General features: G+C 41.7%; 1 protein-coding gene across 17 annotated transcripts in view; it reads left to right on the plus strand.

The window, feature by feature from the left end:
- The window catches only part of MAP4K4 (mitogen-activated protein kinase kinase kinase kinase 4), a 187,576-nt gene that overhangs the window by 68,927 nt on the left and 102,720 nt on the right, over window positions 1-15,929 (plus strand). For all 17 annotated transcript variants that reach the window (XM_073897883.1, XM_025869038.2, XM_073897882.1 and 14 more), the window contains exon 2: window positions 12,615-12,671. In XM_073897883.1, coding sequence (XP_073753984.1) covers window positions 12,657-12,671 — 15 coding nt within the window. In that variant the 5' untranslated portion in view covers window positions 12,615-12,656. The remainder of the gene's footprint in view (window positions 1-12,614; window positions 12,672-15,929) is intronic.

Below are 15,929 nucleotides of genomic sequence, written 5' to 3' on the forward strand. Positions count from 1 at the left end.
AAAAAGTATGTCAGAGACCACATGAAGGAAGAATTATGCCGTCTACACTGTGTCAGTGCTGAGGACACAGCAGCAGAAGTAGTTGAGGTTCAGAAACTAGGTTATATTTGTATTTAGAAATCTTTCAGGGAAACATGAAGCTGCTTACAGGATGATGTCATATGAATACTGTAAATATATCCGGGTTCAAGGGCAGTGTTAGTGTCAGCTTCTTGAAGTGCTGAGAAAAGGTAAGGAACAATTTGAAAACCTGAATTAAAGGTTGGGTTGGTGATAAGTAGGAAGGGACCATGGGCGGATCAGGAGCCCAGAATGGAATCTGAACCCCTTGCATCGTTTAATCTCTTGCCTCTTCTCTCCTCTCCTCTCCTCTCCTCTCCTCTCCTCTCCTCTCCTCTCCTCTCCTCTCCTCTCCTCTCCCCTCCCCTCCCCTCCCCCCCCCCCCCTCTCCCCTCTCCCCTCCTCTCCCCTCTCTCCTGTTCAATAATCTCTACACCCAACATGGGACTTGATCTCATGACCCCAAGAGCAAGAGTTGCATGCTTTACCAGCCGAACCAGCCAGGCACCCCTAATCTCTTGCCTTTTGATTTGTGTCTGAAACTTTCAACTTTTTTCCCTGTCTAGGCCAATGAGAAGAGTTCAGTTTGAGTGCTTTAGTGATGCGTGAAATGATACTTCAATATTGAAATTGTGCCATGGGTAAATACTGAAAATCTGGTGTCCTGTGGGTTATGGGGAGAAACGTAGGGGAGCTTTTTGGTGGAGTAGGGGGTTAGTGATTGGAGGAGAAGGAAGGGAACCCACAAAATTCTGTGTTTCGTCTTTTGTTGTGGGTAAACAGACATTGTAGTAAACGAGCTTTTCATTAAAATTCACTGCTCTGTTTATGATGCCTCCTAGAGTCTTACAGGAATCACAGGAATCCTGGAACTCTGGGCTTCAGCACTATGTCTGCTCTGGCTTCACAGTGGTTGGTGTAGTTGAACCCTTTTGGTTGTTATGCTGTGCTGTAACACTGGGCTTCCCAACTGGTCGGTCAGGTCACGTCACAAGGCCGCAATTCCCTTCTCTGAGTCTTTCTTATCTCCTCATTTGAGAAACTAAAAAGTTAAAACTATATATAAAAAAATAAAGACAGGGGCGCCTGGGTGGCTCAGTTGGTTAAGCGACTGCCTTTGGCTCAGGTCATGATCCTGGAGTCCCGGGATCGAGTCCCACATCGGTCTTCCTGCTCAGCAGGGAGTCTGCTTCTCCCTCTGACCCTCTTCCCTCTCGTGCTTTCTGTCATTCTCTCTCTCTCTCAAATAAATAAATAAAATCTTTTAAAAAAATAAATAAAGACAGGATTTCCTGCTTTGGAGATAGGGACCTGTGGTCACCTTACATAATACTAAGGGAAGGCCAAAGGAAGAGGAGTTCAGATTGAGGATTATGTTAAGGATAAACATGGATCATTAGTATTGTGGTAATTTAAAAAGGAAGTGTAGTATATGATGTGGTTTTAAGTAAGAAAATATTTCAGTGTCTAATAGTAGTTATAGGTACTGTTAATTTGTATGGGGTCTCAAGAGAAAAATGCTGGTTGTATATTTTGTTTGAAATCTGAATGAATAGACATTAATTACTTTGTGATAGATTTGTATAAGTAGGTTTATCTCTCCTTCTGCCCAAAGATATTTCACATTGGAGGGAAATATCTAGGATGACCATGGTCGTTTTGAAATTGGGAAGGTTTGACCTTGAAGGACCTGCCCCCTACCTTGAAAGCTCCTCAGAGCCATGCTCAGCTGTGCTGACCTGTCTGCTGATGGTGCTGATGGCACTGCTGCCCTGCTGGTGCTCCCAGTCACGATACTGCCCCTTGGCACCGGGGCTGCCGCCTCGTGTGTGACCTATTGCAGAGGGTTGTGACTGTCACCATTTCACACAGGAAGCAAATGATGTCCAGAAGAGGTTAAGTAACTGGCCTGAGGTCACCCTCCTAGTGTGTGTGGTGGACTTGGGCTTCGGATCTAGGGCTCCTGGCTTCAGTGCCTGCTTTGGGTGCCATTCTTCTGTAGTATTTAAGTATCTTACTGTGTGAAATAAGAGGAACTGATTTTTAAATTTTCTTATTTTTCTCCCTTAAAAATATTAATAGAAAATTTTATCATAACAATAGCAATCGTATAGAAAAGTAGAGAAAGGTGAACTCACCATTTTTCGTAGCTTGAGACTGTCAACAAATATGAAAATAATGTTCATTACGTGCAGTTCTTGCTGTGAGAGCACTTAAGTAGGGAATGTGTTCTAGGAGTTGTGCATTGTATCTCCATTGGTCATTTTCTTTTGTCCAATGCTTAGTTAAAATACCGTCAGGAGTATGGTATTTTAATGTATCTTGACAGAGTCATGCAATCAAATTTCAGTTCTAGCATTACCACATTGACTACTTAGCTGTTGAATATAGCATACCATATCTCATAGTGGCTAATAACTTTATGCATATATTTGCCTATAGTAAAGGATATGGAGTTTGTTATGCTATTAGACATTCTTTTGTTATTTTAAACTAAAATTGCTGAATCTGAAGTCAGTTGAGTTTTTCAGATAATTAGGGGGAAAGGCAGTTGCATATGTGTATTAAAAGTTAGTGATAGCTTGTTTGCAGAATCCCAGATCTCTTGTTTTAGATGCTAGGATTTGAAGACTTTCCAGTGCCTTTTCTTTTACTATTAATCTAAGAATAGATATGCTGATTTTTTTTGTCCTTTGTATTTTCTGAATGCTTACTATTGGTGCTTTTTAAATTTTCCAGTTTCCCTCTTAAAATATGATTCCTCACACTTGGTACTGTAGTCCAGCCACTGGCTCACGTGTGTACCATACCACGGGGCTACTGCCTCCTTTGAAAGGGGCACTGTCCTTTTTAATGCAGCTTCATTAGGTGTCTTTAAAAAGCAGCTGCCCTTTCTTCCCACCTGACCTGCTACCCAGCCATATCCCTCCGTGTCTTTGAAGGAATTACACATAAACTCTCATGGCAGCATTTCTTTTCTTGCCCCTTTCATGTATGTGTCCCATCTAAATTGTTTCCACTTCTCAACATGAAGGTGCTTTTTGCTACAGTGCTGGCTCACCTAACTGGAACTTGCTTGCTGTCTGTCCAGCAAACACCTGCCGCCCGCCCCGCCAAATCTGTCCTAGAACACAGCTGAAAAGGACAGAACAAGCATGCAGAACCCAGATGACTGGGCCCTTTTTTGTAGGAGTCAGAATATTACCACCTTACGTAATGTTCCCTGAGGCTGTCACTTAATTGCAAGGACAGGATAGTAATTGATGTTGATAATAATTTCCCTGAGCCATTAAGAAAAGTAACTTTAATGTACTCAAGATTTCAGGGTTTGGAAAGATTTCCATCTAGATTGGGCTCTTAAAGAAAAAAGATGTATGCATCAAAACAACTCATTTATTGGGGAGTGGGCACTAGAAAAGTTTTTCATGCTGCTTATTTTGATTGTAATTCTTAGTAGATGTTAAATCTGTACATTTTCTGCTATTGAGGCATAATTGTTCTTTTTTTTTTTAAAGGATTTTATTTATTTATTTGACAGAGATAGCAAGAGCAGGACACAAGCAGGGGAGGTGGGAGAGGGAGAAACAGGCTTCCCACTGAGCAGGTAGCCTGATGCGGGGCTCAAGCCCAGGACCCTGGGATCATGACCTGAGCTGAAGGCAGACGCTTAACGACTGAGCCACCCAGGCGCCCCAGCATAATTGTCCTTAAAGGGAATGTTGTTCCAGATAAGATAGCTCCAACCTAAGACATAATTCTATATTGAGGTCTTTAATTTTAAACTCTTGAGGGAATAGAAGCACTGTCTTCTTATTAAATTGCAAGTCTGGACTGATCTCCTAACGCTCACATATTCCTGTGCTTTCTTTGCCCTCCTGCTCATCCACAGCCCTGATCATGGAAGGGAAGAAGAGGCAGATAAACAGTTGTTGACTGTAATGAGAAATATTAGTTACAAGGATGACATGTGCAAAAATATGAACGTGCTTACCTCATACTTGTTTGGGCTCTGGAGAAGTGTGATGGGAAAAGCAGGTGTCGGTGGGGATATGTTGCCATTATTCCTGCTCTGTTGTAAGGAGGTGTTTAGAAGACTGAGGTGTTTCCTGAAGTGCTCTGAGCTGTCTCTCTCAAGTTAATTATGTGGTTCCTTATCTTAAATGGCTTATGGAGTGCTGTCTGGGTAAATATGCCTCTCCTCTTTGGTTGAGTTTTGGAATTTTCACAGACACTTCCTAGAAAAGAGCACTCAGGAGTGGGGGGACTGTGGTTTTGGGTTTACAGTGCACAACCAGTGAAGCTGGTCTTTGCCTTTGGGGTGGATGGATGTGGAATCTTAGAGTGGTCAGTAGATTTCCCAGTGCTGAGCTCATGCCATTCACACATGGTCATGTAGGTTCATATTCATATTTGTCCTTTAAAATAAGGAAATAGGGGCGCCTGGGTGGCTCGGATGGTTAAGCATCTGCCTTCGGCTCAGGTCATGATCCCAGGGTCCTGGGATCGAGTCCCGCATCGGGCTCCCTGCTCCTTGGGAGCCTGCTTCTCTCTCTCTCTCTCTCTCTCCCTCTGTCTCTCATGAATAAATAAATAAAATCTTAAAAAAAAAAAAAATAAATAAAATAAGGAAATATAAGGGGGAGCAGATTGGAATTTAAAAAAATGTTTTAATCTTTATTAGGGCAGTTTTAGGTTCTTAGCAAAATTGAGAGGAAGATACTGAGATTTCTATATACCCCTTGTTCCCACATGTGCATAGCCTCCCCCATTATGACATCCCCCACCGGAGTGGCACATTTTGTACAATTGATGAATCTACACTGACATGTCATAATCACTCAGAGTCCATCGTTTACATTAGGGTTGCGCTTGGTGTTGTACCTTCTGTGGGTTTGGACAGATGTATAACGACCTGTTTTCATCATCATGGTATAGTACAGAGTAGATTAACTTCCCTAAAAATCCTCTGTGCTCCGCTTGTTCACCCTCCCTTCTCCTGTTGGAATTTTTAAGTTGAACTCTGTGTGATGTAATAAGGCATCCTGGGGAGAAAATTGGCACACCAGGGGCATAGCCCCACTGGTGTACGTCCTTCCTGCTCTCCGGGTGTACTTTCTTGTCTGTAAAATGAGCTGTTTTGTTAAATAGGCTTGCCTATCCTTTCAGCTCCTGGACATTGCAGAACATAAGGTCTTTGTTTTTATTGTAAACATATTTGACATTTCTTAGAATTTACATGTTATAAATCTGACCTTCACATATCAAAACCCCCAGCTAAGACAATGAGTGTATATGTTACTGTAAGTAAATACTGTATAGTCCAAAAAGGATATGAGAGCTTGAATTTGGGCTTTTTAATACAAGCTTGGAAAAGTGATTTCCAAACTTCAGAATGCATAAGAATCACCAGAGACTGGCTTAAAAAGTCATGGATGCCTATACCCCACTTAATGGAATTCTCATGTGTCGGTCTGGGATGGAGCCTGGAAATCTATACATCATGGGTGAAAGTGAGTGATTTTTGTAATTGAATTTGACATGCTTAATAGAAATACTTAACATCTCTCTCTCCCATAGTAAACCTCTTATATCTAAAATATTACATCTGCAAACCAGCAGAATACCACTAAAAAATCATTAAGATCAACTAACAGTTCCCAAGTTGGATGGGAATGAGGAGCAGCTGGCCGTTGGCTCTTCTGCAGCAGGCACACACATCACCCCTTGATGGAGTGCCCTCTTCCGACTTAGTGGGAGACTGGCATCTTCTTGCTCGGGTGCAGAGTATGAAAAGCTCCTTTTGTCCTTCTGTTTGGAGAGAGGTGATGCAGTTTTGTGACAGATCTAGTTCTGGGTGAGTCGCTGAGTTCTCCCTCTTCCTCTTGGCCTGTTGATACCTGTATAAACTGTCCCTTTTTGGGATTTGGTAAGGAGTATTTGCAGTTCAGATCTCAAGGGATCCGCATCTTGTCCTTTGATGATCTTTGAGAGCATCAGGGCAATCCTTGAAGGCCCTGCTACAGCCTCCATGGTGGGTCTACACTATTAGCCTCACAGTGATGGTCCCTTTAACAACACCTTCTGCACCTCGTGCCAGAGCAGACCTATTGATGTCACACTGTCCTGTTTGCTAAGTGTTTCTGCTACAGAGTACAGTGTTTCTCTGTCACCATGTTAGTGCCCCTTCTTGTGGATTTTTTTTTATACCCCACTAAATTATAAACTTCCTGAGGGCTGATGTGGTGTTTTATCTCCCCTGGAAGCATAGGGCATGTGTCCTGGGCACTGGTTAAAAATAGTCAGTCTTCAGTTTACTGAGTTTTGGTGTTCATGGGTTTTTCTGTTAAGCAAATAGAAAACCAATATAAGGAAGTTAATCTCTGGAGTTTTTGTTTCAGGTTAAAGTCAGCAGAAAGGAAAAGCATTCTGATCTCCAGTATTTATTGAAAGAAAATTTATGGTGATATAAAGGAAGCAACAAACAAGCCTGTTAACGAGTTTCAGAAAGCCAAGGGTGAGGGGCTTGAATGTGTTCACATATACCTTTAGATTCCCTAAAGAATTCCTTCAGGATGTTCTTTCATTGACTTTTCCTGATTTATCATAGGAGAGTAAAGTCAGATTAAGAGTAAGTTTTTATTATTGGTTACCACATTTCCATGTTTGATTATAATCACTTAAAATATTTATGTTACAGAATAATATACTTGGTAGCTCCTATGTAAGTTGGTTTAATGGGACGTTTATGGTCATTTCTATTTTAAAGTTTACAGCCTGGTATAGGGAACAAGTCTGGGTATGAATCTTGAGCTGATTAACTTAACCACTTAATCTTCTCAAAGCTTCAGTTTCTCTATGAAATAGGGACATTGGTACCTATGTTGGGTTGTATCAGGAGTAAGTGAAAGTGCATAGAAAATGCTTTGTTCACTACATGCCCCAAGAGTGGGGACATCCTGGTGCCTTGTGTCCTGTTCTTACAGTCCTGTCTCTCGTACTGGAACGCTTCCAAGGTGTCACAAGGGTCATACTTGCTGGAGTTCAGACTGTAATGTGCACCCCTCTGGGTTGTTGAGGGAAGAAAATATTTGTTGTTCCTGAATTGTGTTTACTTATCTTGCAAAGTGTCATACATTTAATAAGAGTTTTCTTCTCTAATAGTCTGTCCACTCTCTCAGGCTGAATGAGTACAAAAGCTTTATGATTCTGTGAAGAAAGGTCAGAGTTAAGTAGGAAGCTCTGAGTGCAGAAAAGGAGCTGCTAAGTTGCAGTGCACGTCCTTGTTAAGGCATGTGATGCTGATGCCGTACAACGACAAAGGATGATTCGTGCTGAACAGCAGCATGACCATCCTCGAGGAGACGAGCCCTGAGTTAAAGACTTGGTCTTTCATTTCTTAGATTCATTTGCACCCCCTCTAAGTTTCCTCTTGTGGATGAGACCATCAGATTTTGCCTCTCAGTAAGCATATGTATTCATTAAGTGTGTTTTAATGGAGTTACCTGGGGGTCTAGGTAAAGATTATGTAACATGAGTTAGTTACCTAGTAGTTGGTGATATGCCATCTTTTTCCTCTTGGGATTTAAAAACTTCCCTTGAATGCTGTTCCTTCTGCCACTAGGCTCCTTTTTGTGGATTAGGGACAGACTTCATTAGAGGCAGACAGGCAGCCACAGTGCCCTGCATTTTAAAATTACATGGTGTGTGTGCGTGGTTTTTTTTTTTCTTTTCTGGAACGTGTATCATAAATGTAATGAATATTTGCAGATGAGAGGTGGCAGTTTCGACTCTGTAAGAAACATGAAGGAGAGTTAGAAATTTAGGGAATTTTCCTTAGCTTGAAGGTCACCAAGAATAGTTTGAGTTTTCCTTTTTAAAAAAGAAACATTCATTTCCCCCATTTAAAGACCAAAAATGAATCAAATGCCACAAAGGTTGCTCTACTAAAGGGGACAGTTCTGGTTAGTGTGAGTCAGTTTGGCTTTGTGTGAAATGATATTTATTGCAGCAACGATTTTAATTACAAATCTTGGTAACTCTTTAAGGGCTTTGAGGGGAAATAATTTAAGCTATTTCTTTAAAAACAAAGGACCTCAATAGCAGGAATTTGACAATTTGGTAGAAATGGTAGGAGTCCATCTGTATTGGTCCAGTTGTATTGTCCGGCTGCCATTTTACCATGGGCAGATAGCTTAATAACATTCACCTCAGAGTTCTTTATCTGTAAAATAGGGTAATGGCCTGTTTTGCTGGCCTTCATAAGATTTTTTTAGGAGCTATAGCTGTGAATGGTATTTGGGGGCTTTTCCTCATTGGGTGCCTCATAAGTGCATTAATGTTCACGTGATGCCTCATATAAAAAGCCAGGGGCCTTTAGTCTCTTCCTTCTGGCATTTTATAACACTGGATGGGACACCGTGTCCAAGAAATGAGGCAATAGGTCAAGAGAGTCAAGTTCATAAATGGATGTTAGGTATGTATATTTAATGCTGACCAAATCATATACTGGGGTGTTCTAAAAGTGGATGATAAAATGGAAAGAAAGGTCCTATTAATATTAAGTTCCAAACCTCTCCCTGCACAGGCTAGGCATTTCAGTGACACAGCATGCTGGATCCAGACTCAGATGAAGGAAAGTGGTCATATTGGTCATCTCTAGGGAGCAAACTGCATGAAGCAGCCTTTAGGAGATGGTATAGAGGTCAGAGTGGAATGATAAGAGTACATGTGAAGCCTCAGACTTCAGTGAAATAATACCTTTGCTTGTATCCTTGAGTCGCTAGCGCAATGCAGTTGGTTATGATTATGTGTATTTTCTCTTCATGGACTACTGAGGGCCGTTTGTTACAGCTCTAAAGTGATGCCAAGGGAGCGTGGGTAGGACCTCCCTGATGGGTGGGGGCACCTGGCTTTTGTAGACTTAAGCTTGTAACCTAACCCGAGACTAACCTTTAATATATTCTCTCTGGGATAGTGTTGAGTAAATCATGGACAGATTTTTTTTCTTTCAAACAACTCTTCATATGACCTCCTTCGTGCACAATTACGTGCATATACATGTTTGGTACATTTCAGTCCCAGCTGTAGTTTTTCTCCTTGGGCTGTTCGCCATTTTGGTTCTTTTTTGCAAAGATGACCTATCTGAGTGGATAGATTATTATTTGTTTCAAATTTAGAGGTTTTCTTTTTATTTGTTTCTTTTTAAAAAATAATTAGGGAGGTGCGTTACTTTAGTACCCTAACTGCCTTTCCCCATATTGGCCATGCTTTTTGAAAATGAGAAATGGACCTAAATTGACTAGGGTTAGGGTTCTGGCAAAGGGAATTAAGGAGAAAGGGTTCGCATAGACCTCTGGTGGGAGTGGAGAGAGGAAGACTCTCTCATCTTAGAGCCCACTCTATGCCAGATATGATGTCCAGAGCTTTATATACTTTATGCACTTTATTTCTAGCCTGCCTATTCTAAAAAGAACATTGGGATCCTACAGTGATCCTAGGAAGCTTTCCCAAGGAAATATATAGTAATGAAGTGGTAGCAGAGAAATGAAAGCCAGAATCCCAAATCTCATTTCTTTCAGTATGTTGTCTTGTTTCTTAGGAGGGAGACAGAATTCTTAGTTTCCTGATTTAAATTTAAATTTGAAATGGACCTAATTTTGGAAGACCTGGTATGCATTAATGAAGACTAATGCTTTTGCATGGTCTACCCTCTGACACAAAAATAATTGATTAGTTATTAGGTCCTGATTCTCTAATCCCTTAGTAAGGGAAACTCATGTTCTGTGTGAAACAAATACTGAGTGAATTCACAACTCTAAGCTTTTATGCCACTGTCAAACTGCTAATTAGTCTTGAGAATACTCCTGTGGTCTTGCGTTCAGGCATAGAGGGAAATATTGCTACATTACATAAACATCTGGAGTGATTTTTTCCATAGGCCCACGGATTTTCTTCATCTGTAAGGATCTTAAGTTACCATATCAGATACTCAGAAGACCTTCCCCTCCCCCACACCTCCCCTAACACATTCCCAGCGCAGTGCTATTTATCTCTTTAAAAAGAACAAAAGCTGGGGGGCAACTCTTGTGACATTTTCTCTCATCATTTGGTTCTGTCAGCAAGAAATTTGCTTTAGTAATTTGGAAAGAACCCCACTGCAGGAAGAGTAATCAGTATGTGTTTCCAGTTTTGAGGGCTGCCTGGATGCTATGGAGATAGATGATCTTTGTGTCTCTTATATAGAAAGCACTGGAAGGTTACCTAGTACTCTGTTCTCTTACGTTCTCCTCTTTGCTCTTGGATTTAAGGAAATCGTAATTTGGCTTCATGGTTCTGTTAACCAGTCATAGTCATGGGAGTTGTTTTGATACTATGCTAATAAATTAATTTTCTATCTTCAGTTCAGGGAAACAAGGTCCAGTTGTATTTTATTGCCATATTTATTAATTTATTTATCATTGATCGTGTGTACTGCACGGCTCATTGCATCGTAGTTATTCTTCATGATAGACCTGTGAGTGCAGTGGGCACCACCGTACAGACAGGAGGCTGAGGCACTGTTATGTTACCAAGTGGAGGACATGAAGTGTGGACACGGTCTTGATGCTGGAGTCCATGCTCTGGGTCACTATCCTGTAGCTTTAGGATCCTGCCAATGCCCATGACATGAAGGACAGCTCAGTTTCCTGTGTATTAGTGCTTAGTACAGAGCTGGGGGTTACAAAGCTTAAAAAGGCTGAGGTTACAGATCCAAAACACACATAGGCAAAAATTTTGAATGAGTGATTCAGGAGTGGGCATTATGAAAAGATACTGACTCTTGGACAGACAGGTAGTAAAAAATGGCAGTAGAATCAGAAATATGGGAGCCCATATAACATTTATAAATTACTACTTTCCTGACACACAGTTGTATTCCATTCTGTGCGTCTCTGAGGTGGAGCTTCTGTAGATGTCAAATGGCTTCTTAGATCATTTTGTGTGCTGTATGGTAACACACATACAGGGAAGCATTTTCTTTCAGGATTATGGGTTACTCAGCTGCGAATGTAGAAAGAGTGCCAGACTGTTCAGCAGGGCTGTGTGACGATGTTGGGGAAGGTGTGATGATGGAGTACTGAAGCCACAGTTGAGGGGACAGTTCAGATCTGCTGAGGCTGGCCATGCTGGAAAAGCATGCTTGTGGAATGGTAGCTGGGAAATAGCTGACAGGGCAGGAGGCAGTTCCTTGGGCCGTGGACCAATGTGGGACAAGCCTGCTCCCATCAGAAGCAGAACTTGAAACTGTCTAAACTGCAGGTGTGTGTGTTGTGGGAGGTGGTGCCCCCACTTACACGGAAGCACTTTTGAAGACGAGGAAGGTAGTTCACTTTAGAGGCAGGTGGTGGTATCTGTGGGTCATGAGAGTTGGGATGAGGTTCTTGGCCCATGGATTTTATTTGTCCTGGTTACTTGTATGTTACTTTGTTGTGTAGTTCCTGCTCATGAGCTGCTGGGCCATTGCAGGACTCCATGCCACCGTGACCTCATACAGTTGAGATGTGATTGTAATACAGTGTCATTTTCATGAAGTTGTTTTGTCCTAGATGTAACTTGAGTTTCCGGGTAAGCTTCCCAGACAAAATGAAGAGCTTTCCTCAGATTTCAAGTTCTGAAGTCCATAACTGTTCATCATGAGACCACAAGCGAGGCAGGAGGCTCTTGGGAGATATGGTGATGTTCTTTCTGTTTGACATTTGGTGAAAAAGGACCATTGTCCACAAAGTCCTGGGGTAGATCAAGCCCAGGAGATCTGGGTAGCTCTATGTTACTCGCCTGAGGAATGGCCAGCAGAGCACTGCAAAGACTGGATGGAGAGATGCAGGGCTGACAGGAATTAAATGTAATCCTGTTCATCTGGGTGAGAGATTGACCTCACACTGGTTTGAAATGCCCAGGGATAGATAATGAGTTTTAGGTCCTAGGTCAGGAATTATACTGTCACTGTAAGAAGTCTCTCTCTCTTTCTGCATCATCCCTGTCTCTTTGTACACTCCCTTATTCTGGGTAATTATTCTCCAACTTCCCTACCTTGGGACTGCAGGAAAGCTTCAAAGAAGACTGTCAGTATAACTTTTGTAAAATCAAGTAATGGGTCTTGGGAGTACAGTAGGGAAAAATGACTGCTATCCATTCCTGAAAATAAATAGCAAGAGGCTTTTTTGGGTCATTTCATTCACGCAGAATGTTAAGAAAGAAAATGTGGTCAACTTGATGTATAGAGGAAAATATTAGTTAAGTTGCTTAGGTTGAGAGGTAATGATATGCAAATTGAACCTGAGAAAGAAAGAAATTGATACTTTATCAAAACTCATTGGCTCTATTACTAGTTTTGTTTATTAAGTGGGGTTCACTGGTATTAACAACCCATACTGTTCTACTGGAGAGCACGGGACTATTTCATCATCACTTTTGGGAAAAAGTACAAAAGAGATAATTTATTGAAACTTAAGCCATCCTGTTCTAATGATCATGCAAAACAGTGATGCCAATTATCTTTCTTTTCTGTTTTTCAGGGTCGACATGTTAAAACAGGTCAGCTGGCGGCCATCAAAGTTATGGATGTCACTGAGGTAAAGTTGGGTCACAGATAATTTTAAAGAAATCATTATATAAAAGACAAAATCCTCCTGTCCCTCAAACCCCAATTTAATAATATTGTTCTGTTTGTAGAATTGATCTTGAACAAATTGCCCCCCTGTGACATGGTGGGTTCATAAGGTCCAGCAGACTAGTTGGCTTAAATTGTTGCAGATGGTCCCCAAGTAACTAGAAATCAGTAGCATTTTCTTTAAAAAACAGAAAAACAAACAAACAGAAAAACTGAGTGATGTCATCCTTGGCTACTTAATGGACCATAATTGGAAACATCTTCTCTAATGGAAAAGAAAAAATTTGAGAAGGGATCATGGAGGTCACATGAATAGGGAGATCGGGGGGTGTGGGATGGGGAAAAGCTTCTCTAGGGTATTAGGCCACATTTGGGCCATTTCTTTTATTTTTAACATGGGGAAAGAAAACAGATCCAGCCCAGTTCCCAGAGGTTTGAAAACAGAAACATCTGCTAGAATGCTGAGCAGATTGTTGGCAAAATTTAGTAGCAAAAAATAGTTCTTGAAATGGTCACATGAGGATTTACTCTGTAGCTTTAGATGGGAAAGAGGAGAGGTTAACTCACACAAAAATAAGTGTATATGTTCCTGAAGTCCATACTTAACTTTTTAAAGATAACCATGGACTGTAGTGAATGAAATCCATTTTACTTTATTTTTATCTGAAATTTTACTTTTTATTCTCATGGTTGCTTCTAACTTGCCTAATTATGAATAAGATTTACCATGATATATCACAGATTTTAGAGCGAGTTAGCAAGCAGCCATGGGGGTCTGGGATATCTTTTTTAAATTTTTTTTTATTTTTCTTAGAGAGCTCATGAGCACCCTTGTGCAGGGGGCAGGGGAGGGGCAAAGGGAGAGGGTGAGAATCTCAAGCAGTGGCTCGATATCACAACCCAGAGATCATGACTTGAGCCAAAATCAACAGTTGGACACTTAACCGACTGAGCCACCCAGGTGCCCTGATTTGGGATATCTTTAAATCAAGCCATAGTCTACCCCAAATCTGGGGTTGGTCTAGGGAAATAATGGCTAAACCGGTATCAGGTGTGCAGTTGAGCATTCTAGAGAGGTTTCCTTCTCCGTCCTATTCTCCCCTTGGTCTCTAAGAACATGCTCATCTCCAGTGTGCATATTTGTTAGTAAGAATTAGAAAACATTGTTACCTATCGACTACGGGACAAATGATAGAACTTTATACAAATATTTGAAGACGGGACATTTTATGAGATGGCTGTTCTTTTTTTTCTGCCAAAGAGAATCCTGGAGACTTTATAATGAAAAGGGACCCATTGCTTGGTTGAATGGCCTAAAGATTCTTGTAACCTACTGAGATAATGGACTATTCTGTCACCTTATAGTCACCTTATCTTGGTGTACAACTCGGGGAAATTGGATGCTTTCCAGTTAAATATTATTTTTAAGATTATTTTAAAGAGTGGTTAAGGAACAAAAATTGTAACTTAACTGTGATTTAAATACAATAGGTTATTTCTGAAGCGCCCTCCATGAATGGGATGATGGATGGCATGTTCCTCTCAAGCCTCCATTCCTGCCACCGTGCATGGTGCTGGTGCCACAGTGGGAAATGGTATAGATGGAGCCTGTGTTCTTTGGCATTTATTAACACACTTCCTGACTTGTTTATTAGCAGACTGGGCATCATTTTAAATGTAAGCTTTTGGAATTTTATGAAGCATCTGGAAGTTCTGAGAGTTGCATTCCTTTTTTTTCTTTCTTTCTTTCCTTATTGATTGAGAGAAAGAGGGAGAGTGCGAGTACACACGTGAGCCGGGTTAGGGGGGGAGCGGGGAAGCAGAGGTTGAGAGAATCTCAAGCAGACTCCCTGCTGTGCATGGAGCCGCTGCAGAGCTTGATCCCAGGACCCTGAGACTGTGAACTGAGCCCAAATCAAGAGTCAGACGCTTAACCAACTGAGCCACCCAGGCGCCCTGAGAGTTGCATTTCTTTTCTCACTTCAGCCTGTGCTGTCCTGGCTGACAGAGCTTTTGTCACCAGCCAGGCTGTGCTCCCTTCCACATCTCAAATGGAATCTGAACGAGGTTTGTCTTCTCCAGAGTGACCCTCTTCCCCTAAGCCCAGCTCTCATGATAACTGTGCAGTATATAATCACTGCTTAAAAAAAAGTGTAAGAGAGAGGAAACGATATATTTTTTAATTTATTATTTATTTGACAGACACAGCGAGAGAGGGAACACAAGCAAGGGGAGTGGGAGAGGGAAGAGCAGGCTTCCCGCTGAGCAGGGAGCCCGATGCGGGGCTCGATCCCAGTATTTGGGATCATGACCTGAGCCGAAGGCAGATGCTGAAGGACTGAGCCACCCAGGCGCCCCTAGAGGAAAATATTTTTAAAAATTAAATCTTTATACTGCTACGTTACAGTAACCGCTGTTGCTTTGGTTTATTTACTTTTAATTATCTTTCTAGGAGCATAGCTATGAAATACATATCTACATGTGTGATAGATGCTTTTGTATTCCACTTTTGTTGAGTTGTATACGAAAGGTTTTTCCTTGCCTGCAAAATCAGGCAATGTTGGACAAATGCGTTTTCAGGACTCCTTTAAAAATAATTATGCAAAACCCATGTGTGCAGGTAAAATGAAAACCAGATGGTGAGTCTTCAGAACAAATACAAACCCAATCAGCTGTTTACCGTATTGGCCTCTCAGTAATGTTTCTTGTGTGCTGTTTTCTTACAGTGACCCTTCTACAGAGTAACTTCTGTGCTGTAGCTTGGGGGCACATTCAGGCCCCAGAGCAAGTGTTGCTTATGGAGAGAGGATATTGTACCCTGGAAAACATGTCCTTGCCACCCCTCACTTCAAGGGCCTCCAAGCTCTTGCCAAGTTTTAGGCATTGGCCCTGGGGGGGGGGGCGGATCTGGGAGCAGGAGGGAAGCAGACTGGCATGAGGGGAAATTTGCGGCTGATGTTTCTGGTTTCAGCTCCAGCAGAAGGGGCTGTTGGAGTGGTCCTATTGATGAGAGGAGGATTCTCTATGGTTCCTGAATTCCACTCAGTTTCTTCTCAGGAGCAAAAAGTGTGAATGCTTATTCTTCGGAAAAATCACAGACGTGTCCTGACTCTTGAGCCTCTTTCTTAGATGAAATTGAGAGGCAGTTACCAGCCTTCTAGTTATTCCTCAGGCTCAGAAGGCCAGAAAAGCAGCAGACGTGGGGAGGTAAATGGCATGG

The sequence above is a fragment of the Callorhinus ursinus genome, unplaced genomic scaffold, assembly GCF_003265705.2.
Source record: "Callorhinus ursinus isolate GAN/ISIS: 27379988/994484 unplaced genomic scaffold, GSC_fseal_2.0 scaffold10, whole genome shotgun sequence".
In the NCBI taxonomy this organism is placed as follows: Eukaryota; Metazoa; Chordata; class Mammalia; order Carnivora; family Otariidae; genus Callorhinus; species Callorhinus ursinus.